This window comes from Zalophus californianus, chromosome 1, assembly GCF_009762305.2.
Source record: "Zalophus californianus isolate mZalCal1 chromosome 1, mZalCal1.pri.v2, whole genome shotgun sequence".
Lineage (NCBI taxonomy): Eukaryota > Metazoa > Chordata > Mammalia > Carnivora > Otariidae > Zalophus > Zalophus californianus.
Window position 1 is genome coordinate 134,766,063 of NC_045595.1, and position 15,692 is coordinate 134,781,754.

General features: G+C 43.2%; 2 protein-coding genes across 5 annotated transcripts in view; one reads left to right on the forward strand and one right to left on the reverse strand.

Moving 5' to 3' along the window:
- The window catches only part of ABCC5 (ATP binding cassette subfamily C member 5), a 174,009-nt gene that overhangs the window by 90,963 nt on the left and 67,354 nt on the right, over nucleotides 1-15,692 (reverse strand). The gene's annotated exons all lie outside the window — the stretch shown is intronic.
- LOC113917367 (5-hydroxytryptamine receptor 3D-like) lies at nucleotides 8,400-10,924 on the forward strand. The gene is given in 5 exon segments (XM_035724269.1): nucleotides 8,400-8,531; nucleotides 9,973-10,225; nucleotides 10,355-10,570; nucleotides 10,705-10,761; nucleotides 10,764-10,924. Coding segments are annotated over 5 exon segments (819 nt in total).

A 15,692-nucleotide genomic window follows, 5' to 3' on the forward strand; every position in this document is an offset into this window, starting at 1 on the left:
CTGGATGGATGGTGGTACCATTGCTCATTGATAGGAGAAGTGTTCTACTGTGGTAGCCTCTGATAGCGTCCTCTACCCAGGTTACCAGGACCTAATGTCAAATGGTAATGATCACCTCACATCTGCTGGGGCCCTCACGTTGGATTCTCCTGCCACTTTTGAAGACAAAGTTTCATTTTTGCAGATCAACTTCACAATGAAAGTCATTTTAATGAAATAAGCTTTTTTTCAAGTTAGCTAATAAACTGAATCTTTTATTTAACATCACAGAAACAACAGTGTGAGAGAATGATGAACCTCTCTAACGGTCTCGGGCAACCTAGAAAAGAGAAGGTTTAATATGTCAACAGTGCCAAAATGGGTACAACCACTATGGAAAACAGTATGGAGTTCCCTCAAAAAACTAAAAATAAAATTATCATACGATTCATTAATTCCACTACTGGGTATTTACCCAAAGAAAATGAAAACACCAATTTGAAAAAGATACACGCACCCCTATGTTTATTGCAGCATTATTTACAATAACTAAGATATGGAAACAACCCAAGTGTCCATCCATAGGTGAATGCATAGAGAAGATTATATATAATATATATATTATATGTATATAATGTATATAATGGAATATTACTCAGTCATAAAAAGACTGAAATCTTGCCATTTACAACAACATGGATGGATCTAGAGGGTATAATGCTAAATGAAATGTCAGTCAGAGAAAGCCAAATACCATGTGATTTCATTCGTATATGGAATTTAAGAAACAAAACAAATGAACAGGGGAAAAAAGAGACCAATAAAAAAACAGACTCTTAAATATGGATAACAAACTGGTGGTTGCGGGGGGGCCGGGGGATTGAAATAGATGAAGGGGATTAAGAGCACACTTACCATGATGAGCACTGAGTAATGTACAGAATTCTTGACTCGCTATATATAACACCTGAAACTAATATAACACTAATATAACACTGTACGTTAATTACACTGGAATTTAAAATTTTTTTAAGTAAATCAGAAAAAAAAGATGTCAACAACGCCAAATGAAAGCCAAATGACATCTTTGCATGTTATATAGACAAAAGTTTCACAGTATTTTCAACAGAGAACTACAGTGGGTGAAAGTGTTCACAGCACTATAGACACATTATGATAAGTCATATCATATAGTCACTTTACGAAGGAAAGAATTACACACTTCCCACCTTCATAGTAATAATGTCCCAGGTTCATTAGCAGAAAGGGTAGTAGTTAGAAAGAAATGAAGAACTGCTTTTAAAAAAATTTTAAGTATTGTTATATTGAGAAGCACTATCAAACTGGCCCAACAAAATAACAGGTGTTCAAAATTAGCTCCTTGGGACACCTGGATGGCTCAGTCGGTTAAGTGTCTGCCTTCTGCTTGGGTCAGGATCCCAGGGTCCTGGAAGCGAGTTCCGCGTCGGGATCCTTGCTCAGCAGGGAGCCTGCTTCTCCCTCTGCCTGCTGCTCCCCCTGTTTGTTCACACACACTCTCTCCCTTCCTCTCTCCCTCTCTCTCTGACAAATAAATAAATAAAATCTTTTTAAAAAATCAGCTCCTTCTTAAAAAGAGGGGGAAATGGACAACAATTATCTAATTTTAACAAAACAATATGATCCACCACATTAAATTAGTGTTGTGTTGATTCTACAGTCTTGTATGTGCATCATCTGTAAATTTATTCTGATTTTATAGTAGTATAAGAGCTGTGCGTATAAGGATTTTATGTGTGATTTTATGAATATACTTTTTTTTAAAGATTTTATTTATTTGACAGAGACACAGCAAGAGAGGGAACACAAGCAGGGGGAGTGGGAGAGGGAGAAGCAGGCTCCCCGCAGAGCAAGGAACCCGATGTGGGGCTTGATCCCAGGACCCCGGGATCATGACCTGAGCCGAAGCAGACGCCCAACGACTGAGCCACCCAGGTACCCTGAATATACATATTTAAATGTTATTACAAATAATTCAAGTCAACATCAGGGGCTTAGGAGTTTTGTTTCCCTCAAAGAGGTCTAAACCTTATTCAACTTTGGGAACCACTGAGTGATAAAATAAAACCAAACTTCAGCTAAGTATACAAGGCCTTCCATGATCTGGCCCCACATCATATCACAGTTTCATTTCCTGTTACTCTCCTACTCAAATCTGAGGTCCTCATAACACTGTAATTTCCATGTTTTTACTTTAGCTGTTCTTTCCACCGGGAACAACCACCTAAATCTCCTCAGCTAAAATAAGCATCATAGCCCATAGACAAGCCTTGGGATTTTAATCCTCCCAGAATGACAACTACTGGTTACTTACTCAATTGGATTAAATGATGCTATATGTCTGACATCTCTGCTGGTAAGATGTACATGGGGGATTCTCCCATATTATTGAGAAGTATGGATGGGCACCTGTCAGGTCATAAAGTGGGAAGCAACAGTGTCCCACTAAACCAGAGAAGCCAAACCAAAAGTGCAGCCAAGATGGAGCCTTCTCTCTAAAACAGGCCTTCACAGGCTGGAAGACTGGTCACTTCCAGTCACTCCCCAAAACTTCTCAAGTGTTCTTTATAAATATGGGCTTCTGGTGAGAAAAGATAAATCACTTCAGTCTACACTTGTTATAACCTTTTTGGTGTGAATATCTGCTCAGGAAAATTAGAAATCTATGCAGGCTGTATTTATTTTTCACTCAAAGTAATTCATTTATTGAATACCATGAGGAAAAAATATGTACTCTTAAAACACAAATTATGTACTGGATTGATTATAAGACCACCAATGAGAAAAACCAACATTGCTTTTCAACTACTAAAACATTACTGTCTGAGCATATTTGAAAAGTAATAATACCAAAACATGTTTGTAAACTCTCAACCTAAAATTAGATCTACGTGAATGACACGTGGTCTACATCTGGTAGGTCACTGATCTAAAGGAAAAGCAAAAAAAAAAAAAAAAATGATTGTTCCTCAAGCCAGTTTATATGGCTCATGGATTCAGCAACAACTTGAAATTTAATCTATTTTACTTTCTATTTGCTTGTAGGTTCTTAGAGTTCTAATCAAATTTCAGGTTTTAGAATACTTATCTAAAAAAATACTTATCTGATTTATTTTTTAATTTCTTGGTTTATTCATACATATGATGCTTACATTCTATATCCCATCTGTAGAATCTTCAAGTTGTTTTTTCTTCTACATTTATTCTATTTACCTAAAGCAGTGTTTCCCCAAAATAATAGATGAAGTGTTAGTCCTGCAAGATATCCTGAGAAAAAGAAATTCCCGAAGTCAACTAAGTCTGGGAAATTGTATACATGATATTCAAGTCACATGAACATTTTAGCTAAATACTCTGAGAAATCCTGAAATAATAAAAACTATTTAGATTTCTTTAATTCAGTATTTCCCAGACTTATTTGAACTTGAAGTAACAAAAATAATTTTTTAGAAATGCATTCAACATCCTGTAGAACTAGTGTTCCACAGAAAATGCTTGGTGAAATGCTGATCTAAAGTCACCTTAACCTCCCCAGAGGTTAAGATTCTCAAATGATGTAGAAGGCTGCTGGAGAGAGTGAGGGATGACCCTTACGGTAACCAAAAGCAGAGCGAGGCTGGGAGAAAAGACTGATGCTCACAGCAACCAGGGTTGCTGCAGTCAACCCAGACATTTTAAGTCCAGAAGAGTCCATTCAGGCTGAAGCAACCTGAGCAATCTCGAGAGAGCCAGAGTAACAATAACAGCTACTATTATTGCCATTTTTACTTTTATTTCTGCTTCAATTCCGTAATTACTCAGAATGGGAAAGGTACCACACAAACATTATCTCTAACCACATAAAACCCCAATATGAGAGATAAGGAAACCTTTGTTACTGCATTCTTCCAGCTCAGTCTGTAAAGTTTCTTCACTGAAGCAATTGTTCTCCCCTCCTCCCCTTTTCTAGATTTTATTTATTTATTTGACAGAGAGAGAGAGAGAGAGCACACAAGCAGGGAGAGCAGCAGAGAGAGAGGGAGAAGCAGGCTCTCTGCTGAGCAGAGAGCCCAATGCAGGGCTCGATCCCAGGACCCTGGGATCACGACCTGAGCTGAAGACAGACACTAAACCGACTGAGCCACCCAGTCGCCCCTTCAGTTGCTCTCCCTTTGTTCCCAAGCCACCTATTACCCTCTCTGGAGCCTTCCCTAATGCGACTAATTCTAGTATAAAACAAGTTAAACCCTACTGATGACTTTGGTCTACTTAACCATACCATGTCTGGTTTCCACCATGAATCAAATAGTTGTACATGCTAGGGGCGCCTGGGTGGCTCAGTCAGTTGAGTGCCTGACTCTCGATTTCGGCTCAGGTCATGATCTCGGGGTCATGATCTCAGGGTCGTGAGATTGAGCCCTGTGTCCAGCTCGGCAGTCAGCACAGAACCCGCTTGAGATTCTCTTTTTCTCCCTCTTCCTCTGCCCCTCCCCCTGCTTGAGCATGCAATCAATCAATCAGTAAATAAAATCTTTAAAAAAAAATAGTTGTACATGCTAAATCTGACGAGACCTGTGATCACCTAGGCATGGCATGGTATTTTGAAATTAATTCCCAAAGCTCTTTTAAAATTATACAAGAAAATCAATCTTAACACTCAAAGGCAAACTGAAATGCCTAAAAAGACCAAGCAGGTAACATAAATAAGGGGAGCTGGTCGGGAATAATCAATAGTTGGTGACAGACTGTGTTGATCTAGAGAGAAAGTTCCATCCAAAGGGCATGACCATTAACTTTGGCAGATTGTTGTCAAGTGAAAACATGAGACCAGTATTGCTTGATCTTATTTTTTCAAATGAAGCCAGAAATACAGTTTTTGTATGAGATCTCCCAATTTTTAATATGTTGACCACTAACTAATTTCTTATAAACATTAGCAGGGCCAAAACAACATTAATTTGCAAGCTGTTCGCTCATGTTCTCATAAGTCAACTTCTACTAAACATTGCATTGCCTCTACCACCTCCCCTCTACCCCACTGATCACTCCCTCCGACCAGTAGACTTGAGTTGCTTTTGACACACTCAAAAAATCAAAAGCTTGCCAGTACTGAAGTCATATTTAAAAACCTCAGAGTCAGAAGTTGATTATAAAAAGGAGGCCTCCAGCCCCCGGCTTTTTTGAAAGATGGTAGCAAGTTTAAAATAAGTGCATGTGCCCCTCGAAAGCTCTGGCAATTATGATGTGCCTTTTCTATGATGCATTATATGCCAGACTGACTCTAAGTATGAGGAGACCATTAGCACAGCTCTAGTAACCAAATTTTTTTTCTTCCTGCTCTCCAAACTGATTTGTCAGATTACTTTTGGAGATGAGATTCAGGCTCAGATAGGGCACAGGGTGGGGTAGTCCTCTGTGACCTTCTCTCGTCACCAGGGGTGCTTGTTAGAGAGGTGGCTAATGCCACCTGATACATGTATTATTCAAAGCTAGGGTTCGAGGTGTGGCCTGTGGTCTTTTAAGATCAACATCATCACTAAGTCCCCAGAGAGCCACATTATCTCAGAGAAGAGCCAAAGAGAAGAAGATGGGAAGAGGTGGGCTCCATGAGAATGGATGCTTCCTCTTCCTCATTCTCTACATGCTGCTTCAAGGTAAGAAGGGGGACAAGAGCAAAAACAAAGCAAACATACGGCTTCTGAGAAAAAGACAAACCAGGCTAATTTTGCTATTCCTAGATAGTCAATGCTTGGTTGCTCATTTTGGTAAAAATGAAAACTCAGGACACGGGCAGCTTTGTACCTCTTTGTAAGATCCTTATCTCCCTGTGCTTCGCTTGGTCTCTTCTCTTTCCCCATGTCTTTCTCTTTCCAGGCATATAACCTAACTGCATGTTTCTGAGTATCAACTAGTGTTAAAAAGAAGACAATTTTTTCTCAGCTCTCTTGAAGTAAATTAAATGAAACAGAGAAAAAGCTAAAGGGAAGAAGGTGGTGAGAAGATCTGCCATGAGAAAGGGAAACTTTCAGTAAAATTTTTTTCAATGTAGATTATTTTTCTCATTCATTATTGAAAATGGACAAGGAGGGTTAATACAAATCAGAGATAGATCTGAACAGACTGCCAGAAGATGTTACCACACAATTCTATATCCTGCATCGCAAGGTATGACTAGAAAAGGGCTAGGTATAAGATGGGTATCAAGGAACTCTCTTTAAGATAGTCTCGGTGGTGAGAACCACTCTGGTTTGGAAGAGAACAATCACAGCGCACAGTAGAGACACAGTAAATTCTTATTAACTTGGAAAACTGAGTTCCTTCCTTAAGGTCCCACATACCTCACACTCCCTACCTGATTGCCTTTATCATTAATTATCATCTATGCTCTGTTAATATAGTGAGGAGGAGAACTGTGATTGTAAAAACTGTCACTGACATCACCCAAGTGTATCAAGGACAGAAATGAGCAATGGAAGGACACTAAGCGAAGGTGAAAAGGTTTGTGGTGAGATTCAGGACACTGAAAAGTGGTGGTCAGGGCTGAGTTTGCCTACATGTTTGGACGAGCTTTGCATGGGGACAGAAACAATGGAATTGAGGATGGAGCCCTGACTCAGCTCACCTCATCAACTTCCACCATTTGCCTACGAGCCCAGGCCACATTCCCTGGTTCAGGTAGGAGGAGCTCACATGCTTCTCCCATGGCCCCTGTTTTCTCTTTGTGCAGAAACACCAGCCAGTCCCCAGTCCTGTCACTCTTCTCACAGGGTCTCTGCTCTCTGCAGGAAGAGGAGACACATTCACAATCAATTGCTCAGGCTTTGACCGGTACGGGGTGGATCCTGCTGCCTTCCAAGCAGTGTTTGACAGAAAGGCCTTCCGTCCAGTCATCAACTACAGCATCCCCACTCATGTCAACATCTCCTTCACTACGTCTGCCATTGTGGAAGTGGTAAGTCCTGACTCAACACCGTAATGGGCTAAGCAGGAGTAAGCAGTGGGTTCCCTGCTTGAATTTTATAAAATGAAAATCTCATTCTTTGGGGTGGGAAGACATGACAAAGAATGCTTCATGAAGTGACATCATGGCAGGTAAAATCTGTCCCTTTTTGGACTACTCCATAAGAAACATAATCCCAATGGACTTTCATACTTTTTATTTTCACTTATATTTTCCTTGTACCCTGGATTCTTTGACTTATATTTTTCAGTGGCTTATGATTAAAAATCACCAATTGCCACATAAAACAGCCTTGGAAATGAGTAGGAGATGGGTGGTGGCATTGGACTTGACTTCATGGAGTCAATGATCCCAGATTAAAATTGTTTTTTCAGGATGCACAGCTTCAACTGATGGCATCTTTCCTGTGGCTAAACGTGGTATGATAGACTGTTTTCCCTTTACTATAGTACTTCCCTTTTTCCACTCCCGGGCGCAGATTACAATGGGTAAAGCTGAGAATACCGACGAATTAGACAAGTTGAAACAGAGCCAGACTAACAAATAAAAACACAAAACTTCCTGATTATCCTGCCAGTTTTGGAGTGCAGGGAGAAGGTAGCATAAACCAAGGTCATGGAAGATAATACTTAAGTGGCTGCATCCCAGGGACTCCAAAGCTAACATCAAGGTCTCCCTTGAGAGCATTGAGGGAGAAGTAGAAGAAAGACTTTGTTAATGACGTAGTGATAGCTGTCACCAGAGAGGGGGTAAGAGAATGAGGAATTGAGAGAAAAAAGAAATGTAGGGATGCCTGCGTGGCTCAGTCGGTTAAGCGGCTGCCTTTGGCCCGGGTCATGATCTCAGGGTCCTGGGATGGAGTCCCACATCGGGCTCCTTGCTCAGCAGGGAGCCTGCTTCTCCCTCTTTCTCCCTTTGCTTGTGCTCTCTCTGTCAAATAAATAAAATCTTAAAAAAAAAAAAAAAGAAATGTAAAGTGCAGGAGACAGAGTGTAACTAAAACTAGTTCCTACATCATTTGTCCCACACCATGGTTTCCTATAGATCTGGTACAATCCATTCATCAGGTGGAACCCAGAGGAATGTGGGGGCATCAGGAAGATCAGCATAGCAGCTGAGAATCTTTGGCTTCCAGATATCTTCATTGAAGAGTTGTGAGTATCAGGGCTGAAAAAAAGCAAGAAGGAAACCCTATTTCCAAAGAAGGGAATGATATAACCAATAGGGGGCACACAAAGACTCAGTTTAGAAGGAGCAATGTCTGAATTGGACTTACAAAACCCCCAGAACATAGCTATAGGTGGAAGGGGGAAGTCCAAATGAGTGGGGTTGGAGCACAGGAATGGTGTGACCTGAGAAAGAAAGACCTACACTATCCACCTTCCCATCCCTCTCACATACAGCATGGATGTGGATCAGACAGCTACAGGTCTCATGGCTTATGTCAACAGTGAAGGTCTCATCAAATATGATAAGCCAATAAAGGTGGTCAGCATCTGTAACCTGGACATCTTCTATTTCCCCTTTGATGAACAGAACTGCACTCTCACCTTCAGTTCATTCATCTACACAGGTGAGTGAGGCTCTTTATAGTAGCCTATTGAGAGACAGAGAAGGGGTGTTTTTTTAAGACCTTTTTTTAAAAAGATATTTATTTATTTGAGAGAGAGAAAGAGAATGAGAGAGAGCACGAGCAGGGTGAGGGACACAGGGAGAAGCAGCCTGCCTGCTGAGCCGGGAGCCTGATTTGGGGCTGGATCCCAGGACCCTGAGATCATGACCTGAGCTAAAGGCAGACACTTAACCAACTGGGCCATCCAGGTGCCCCCAGAGAAAGGGTTTTGAGAAAGAAGAGGCCAGGAAGCTGGGAATAGTGAGGAGGATCTCACTGAAAGGGGTGTGGAAGCTAAGTGGTAAGGAATTCAACAGTCTGGGAAAGGGGGTTGGGAGCATTTGGGAGGCTGAGTTGTCTGGGTCTCCTTTGCAGTGGAGAATGTGGTCCGGGGCATGGAGAAGAAAGTGCAGGAGATTTCGAACACATCAAAGAACCTCATTCGGAGCAAGGGGGAGTGGGTACTTCTGGGTAGCCACCAGAGAAGGATGAAGATGACTGTGGGCACCAACCAGTATGACCAAATCATTTTCTATGCGAGCTCGGGGGCCATGGTTGTGATTGTGGTTGTGATGCGTAGTTTATGTCCCCTACCAGAAAGTAAGTCCTCCCACTAGAAAGTAAGCTCCATCAGGGTAGAGATTTTTATCACTTTTTTCACTGATAAATCTCCACTACCTGCCGGCAGAAAGCGGGAATTGTGCCCCATTCAAGATGACCCTTCCACTGGGCTACAGTATCTGGAATGCAGTAAATATTGATTAAATAAATCCTCCCAGAGGGGGGGAAAAAAGCTCCCATGGGAGTGACTCAGTGAAAGTGAGCTTCCCAACTCCCATGACTATCAGAACTCTTCAGAAGGCAAGAATTTTTATGTTTATTTTTAAAAAGAAATGGTGGAAAAGTTATGAAGCACTGTCTATAGGATATTATGCTTCCAAATCCTGGTGACCCCTAAATTATCTGCCACTGTCTTGCTTTCCCTCCCACTGGTCTTGAATGGCCACCAGCAAAGTCACTAAAGATTAGACTTTGATGAGGAAAGCAAGCAGTAATACAAGGATAAAATACACATGATACCTAAGAATTTGGTCCCACAGTCCTGCCAAGAGCCCTACGTAGATAGGGCTAAAAATGGAAGTGGAAAAATTTGACACCTTGGGATAGCAAGGAATGAGGTACATGTCAGTGGTAAGCAGCATGGCAGAATCCAACCCTGGAAAGGCAAACTGTGGTGATTAAGATGACTTTGTTGGAAAGAGGGGACAGTGAAAGGGACTTGAGGTAACATTTCCTTCCTAGACAGTTTGATCTGGGACATATCTCAACCCTTGATCTTAACTGGCTCAGCAGCCCCCCAGCCTATTCCTCACTCGCTCCCCTCTCTCCTCCCCCCCCCCAGGTGGCCATCAGGCATAGGCCCAGACTCTATGTCATAAACCTCCTGGTGCCCAGTGGTTTTCTGGTTGCCATCGATGCCCTCAGTTTCTACCTGCCAGTAGAAAGCGGGAATCGTGCCCCATTCAAGATGACCCTTCTGCTGGGCTACAATGTCTTCCTGCTTATGATGAATGATTTGCTCCCTGCGACTGGCACCCCCCTCATCGGTATGGCCCCTCCCTCCATCAGGAGAATAAAAGCAAGGTGGGGGTGGGGTGGGGACATGGACCAATGGAACCAGGTCAGAGTGAAAAGAAATCCTGGAAAGGGCCCTCCGGGAAAGGAGGAAACACAAAGTCCTGGGAGGTACCTCTGGCCCTCACGCAGACCCATCTTCCCTCCAGGTCTCTGCTTTGCCCTGTGTCTGTCCCTGATGGTGGTCAGCCTGGTAGAGACCATTTTCATCACCTACCTGCTGTACCTGGCCACCACCCAGCCCCCACCCATGCCTCGGTGGCTCCACCCTCTGCTCCTCTGCTGCACCAGCCCAAGGAAATGCTGCCCCACTGCACCCCAGAAGGGAAATAAGGGCCTGGGCCCCACCCCCACCCACCTGCCTGGTGAGGGTTCAGCACTGCGTACATTTCCTCTTCCCACACCTCCACTCTCTGCTCCTGTCTCCTTTCCTGGCCCCCTCCCTCCCCAGGGGCACTTCATGGCCCATGGCTGAGTCTCTGTCTCTGTAGGTGTGAAGGAGCCCTGGAGTTGGTGGGGAAGGTGTCAGGTCCCAGAAAGGCAGAGTTAAATGGGAGCCTGAGTCAACAAGGGCCCAGCAGGAAGAAGAGACTCAGAGGCAGGACTTGGTCGACCTGTGGGTGAAGTTCAGCCACATGATGGACACCCTGCTCTTCCGCCTCTACCTGCTCTTCATGGCCACCTCCATCATCACGGTCATCGTCCTCTGGAACACCTAGGCAAATGCCCACTGCAAGCTCCAGTCTGGAGCTTCTCTTGCCTCTAAGAGCTCCAAGCTCCCATGTGTGTCCAAATCCCAGCCTCAAAGCCCTGGCAACCACCTTGTTTTCGACTCAGCCCTTCCATGCAGTTTCAGAACAGACCTGGATGATTGCCTATGCCTCCCAGAGTTAGGTCCTTGCTCCTGCACGCCATCAGCCCCCTTCATTCCTCCCTTATGTGCTGCCTGCCTGGCTCCTCAGGATTCAAGTTCCTGGAATACTTTCTTGATTGACTCACTCCCAATAAACCCTTGCAGAAAGCATTGGCTCTTCCCTACATTATATTACAGTATCAAAAATCTTGGATTGCGAGTCTTCTTGGAGAAGCTACTCATTACCACAGTAAAAGGGATTTTTTAAGTCTATTAGGCAACTTGTGAAAGCAGGGAGAGGGGAGTGAAGGGTTCAAAACCTATTACAAGGAATTATAATAAAACAGGGATTAATCTCCTAAATCTAGTTATCCTGGATTTAAGCTTTAGAAATTAATAATGTGCCAGAATCAGGCATCTCTTACTTAAAGAATGAAGCATTTTGTCACAGCCTGACATATGACTCATTCATCCTTAAGCATTTAGATGTTAACATAATCCTGAATTACCGTTAACTGTGTTGCAATCAAAGTGGATGTGCCTTTAATCTTTCGAAGGAAAGAACACAAGGCCAAGGAAAGCACATTTGAAAATGGCATCTGCTTTATTTGGGAATAACACAAATGCCCCCATATGAACTGGAAAATTCCCCTTCCTAGCACTTGCCTTATGGTTTTGCAAGTGTTTGTCTTTTGGCCCATCTCTCCCACTAGCTGTCTGGGGGATGGAGAGGCTCCACGGTGTCGCTGTACATGGGAGCTGTGACATGATTTGCTGGACACCCCAGGTTCAGAAAAGCACAGATATGAGAGCAAATTAATTACAACTCACACAAAATCTTTTCTTTTTAGCAACAATTTCTTTTCCTTTCTTTTGTTATTCTACTACTTTCTATCTCCAGCCTGAGAGATTAACGGTAGTGTTTACTAAACAACATTTCCTGGGTTCCTCCTCTCTGCTGCTCTTCCTCAAACTTCTTTGGCTCCCTCCGTAGGGAGCTGTAGATGCCCAAAGGGTGGCAAGGCTATCAATGTTCACGAGAAGGGTTGCTGTTGGTGGTGCAGGCCCAAGGTCCCACCCCAGTGTTTGCTACAGGAGCATCTGCCCTGCAGAGCCCAAGCTAGTCAGGGCAGATGTCCCCAGCTGGATGTTGAATCACCAGGACCAGCTATTACTTGTTCTTTCCTTGCAGCCCGCTACCGCTGGGACTCGGGCAGGAATCCATAGGAAGCTGGGAGTATTGAGGCAGTAGCACCCTGCTAAACTCTAAATTGCTCCTTGCACTCAGGCCCATGGTCTTCCAACTCAACTTGTGTTCCTTAAATCTCCTTTTCTTTGATCTGCATTTTTTTTTTCCAGGAACGTCTTGGGTTTCTCAGTTTGTAAGGCCCTGGCAAGCACCCCCTCACCACCACCAGCATTCCAGGCATGTCCAAAAACTAGTGTATACACAATCTGGGCTCAAATCAGGAGCCCCTGACGTTCACCTAAATAAATCAGCATATCTGTTATTATTTCCGCAAGTCCTCTACTCACAGCTTTCTACAAAGTGGGTGTTTAAAAAGGACACAATATGGTAATAATAATAACCAACATTTATTAAGTTAGGAATATGTGTCAGGCAGTCTCCTAAGGGTCTTAGATAAATAACCACATTTAATCCTACAGTAACCTTATGAAGTAGGAACTATAGATCCACAAACACTTGGAGCCAAATGTGTTTTGGAATTTGGAATTTTTCAGATTTTAAGAAGGAAATAATCATGCATGTACTGTATGGGGTATGGGGCAATGCCCTATAATCAAACACATTAACATTTCTGCAGTGAAATCTATGAATATTCACAGTAAGGAGCAGAAATGAAATTGGGATGGTCTCGCATCAGTTCAGGTCAGGTTTTGCCACCAAATAATTTGTGAAAAATCATTTGGTTTTCAAAGCTCTTTAGGTTTTAGTGCTGTGGGTTTGTATTATTGCCCCCATTTTATATATGCAGGCACAGGAGATGAAATAAATGAAGGAAATGAAGCACGGAGTTGAAGTGACAGCCACGGAGCTGTCCCCCGGGTGCCCCAGCTAGAAAGTGACTGAGCCGTGGTTAGCTACTGGACTCTGAGCCTCCGCCTCACTGCCCTCCAAACTGAGGACGAGAACTGGACAGGGTCTCTGAGTCCCGTGCTGAGACGTCAGTTCCATTAGCTGACGCCTTAGGAGAATCAAGACAGAAAGAGCAAGGCCTTGCTCAGGGTCCCAAAGACAAACTTCCTTTCAAATTTCCTTTTATTCCCTCCCTCAGTCTTCCCCACTCCTCCCCTCTCCCCTCCACCCCCATTATAAGTCATAACAGCCAACTTCACTATTTGCTTCCTGTAGGGTATATTTTCCCAGATCTCATCTGGGAAATCTGCCTTTCCTTTGTATTCGCTATGGGTTTCATTTTTTACTGCTCATACATATTCTATGGCCAGATACTTTTGGATCTTCTACTCCTTTGCCCTATCCCAAGACGGACATCTCACCTGGAAACTCATTCTTGACTTTGCTAAGAAGCTCATTGACCCAGCTTTTTTGGGGGGGTGGGTCCTGAAATTATTTAAGATCAATTTATGGGATTTTCGTTTTCCCACCCATCTTCATGGTACATATTTTTCTGCTTATTTTCTTCACATTTTTTCTGACACATAGCTTTATGTTTTATTCGAACAGGAGATATGTAATGTGGGTTTTTTTTGACACATGAATTAAGAAACTAGATCTCCTCTCAGCGAGAGAAGGCACAATATAATTATAGTGATTTTATCTTCTCCACAAGCAAAATCTGAGCACACGATCTTAACACACAAATGATAATCGTGTGGAACCTTGGAACCATAACTCTCCCAGAAAATTTACAGATACAGTTGCTGCCTTTCTGTCCCAACTATAACAGTCAGAAATAAAAGTGTCCAATAAGCACACTTGGGGGCTAATGACTCTCCTCTTATTATGGGGCAAACCTCTGAAAGGCTTTGCAAGGTAATTTAGAAAAATTTAGGAAAATCTTCAGAAAAATCTGCCAACAGGCAACTGGTTCTGCCTGGGCTAGCTTGCACATGATGGCTTGTCTCTGCGGGATAGCCCTTCACCTTGTCCATTCATCTGCAGCGCTACCTGTGGTTCTTGCACACATCTGTGTTCACTTCCTTTCTCTAAACTATTGTAGGCAGTATTTCTCCATGTTTTCCACATTTTCTTTCAGCTCCATATTAACCTGACATTAACATGTATTATCTCATTACCATCTTTGTTCTCTCTCCTCCTTCAGGTCCACTCTAGGATGTGAAGTCATAGATTTCATTTCAAGCCCATCCTTTCCCTCCTCCAATTTCTTTCTTTTTTTTAAGATTTTATTTTGTTTGTTTGTCAGAGAGAGAGCATGTGCACAAGCAGGGGGAGCGGTAGGCAGAGGGAGAGGGAGAAGCAGACTCTCCGCTGACCAAGGAGCCTGACGCGGGACTCGATCCCAGGACCCTGGGATCATGACCTGAGCTGAAGGCAGACAATTAACCATCTGAGTGCGTCCCTCCCTCCTCCAATTTCTGACCCCTCCCTTCAGTGACCTCTCCTATTTGATCATTCATAAGCACTGGTTCTTCTAAAAGGCAAGGTGGCGGGAATAGTATAATAGGGAGACTTTGGAATCTGGCAACCTTGGGTTCTAATCTGACTCATTACTTGTTGGGTAAAACTTGTACAAATGGATTCACCCCACGAGCTTAAATTTCATTTGTGAAGTGGAGCTAAAAAAGCAGGTTAAATTATTTTTAAAATATGAATTAAAAAATCATTTACAAGCTTACAGAAACTAGAAAGCCAAATGTGATGCACCAGAGAGCATCTATTTATCATGCAGACTGAGACTTAATATGCAAAATTGAGTTCTAGGTGGGAGGCCACAGACACAAAGAATTACTGGCTTTCTAGTTCAGCCCCCTCGTTTTTTAGGCGAGAAAAATGAAGTGATAAGTGTGGGGTTGTCATACTTCAAGAAAGCCTGGGATCAGAGCCTAAGCCTGTCAAAATGGCAGCTCAGATGAGTACTTGTTCATGGCACTCTTCTTCCAGGTGTGTTTCAGAGTCCCAAGACCTTCCTCCTCTCCTGCTCCAGATGCCATAGCCAGCCTGACCCCAGCTAGTGACCCATTCTGTAGTTTGGATGTTGTAGCTGCCTTTGTACTCCTGGATCCTTAGCCCTGGCCAATGGCCTGTGTGTGTGACTGCCATCCATCAGGGCTGCCAAACGATGGCCCTCATTTCCCCTTTCCACCACCTCATTCTGCCCTTGCCAGGTTACAGCTATATTCCCAAACCTGACCCACCAGGGTCCCAGGTGAGTAGTGGGACCATGCAGTGTGATCCCGCTCGGAATAAGCTAAGGAGAAAGTGACTTGTGTCTGTGACTTACAAAACTACAGCTCCTGTCCTCCTGTTTACCTTTGAATCCAAGCATTGTCTAGGCCTAGGGATTTCGCTGGTGGGAAATTAGGGGCCTAATAATCCAGACCAAATGACTTCCCAGCTATGGAGTGATTAAAAGAGCAAGGAAAGAACAATGGAATCAGATCTGGGTTTGAATCTGGATTCTACCTATTTC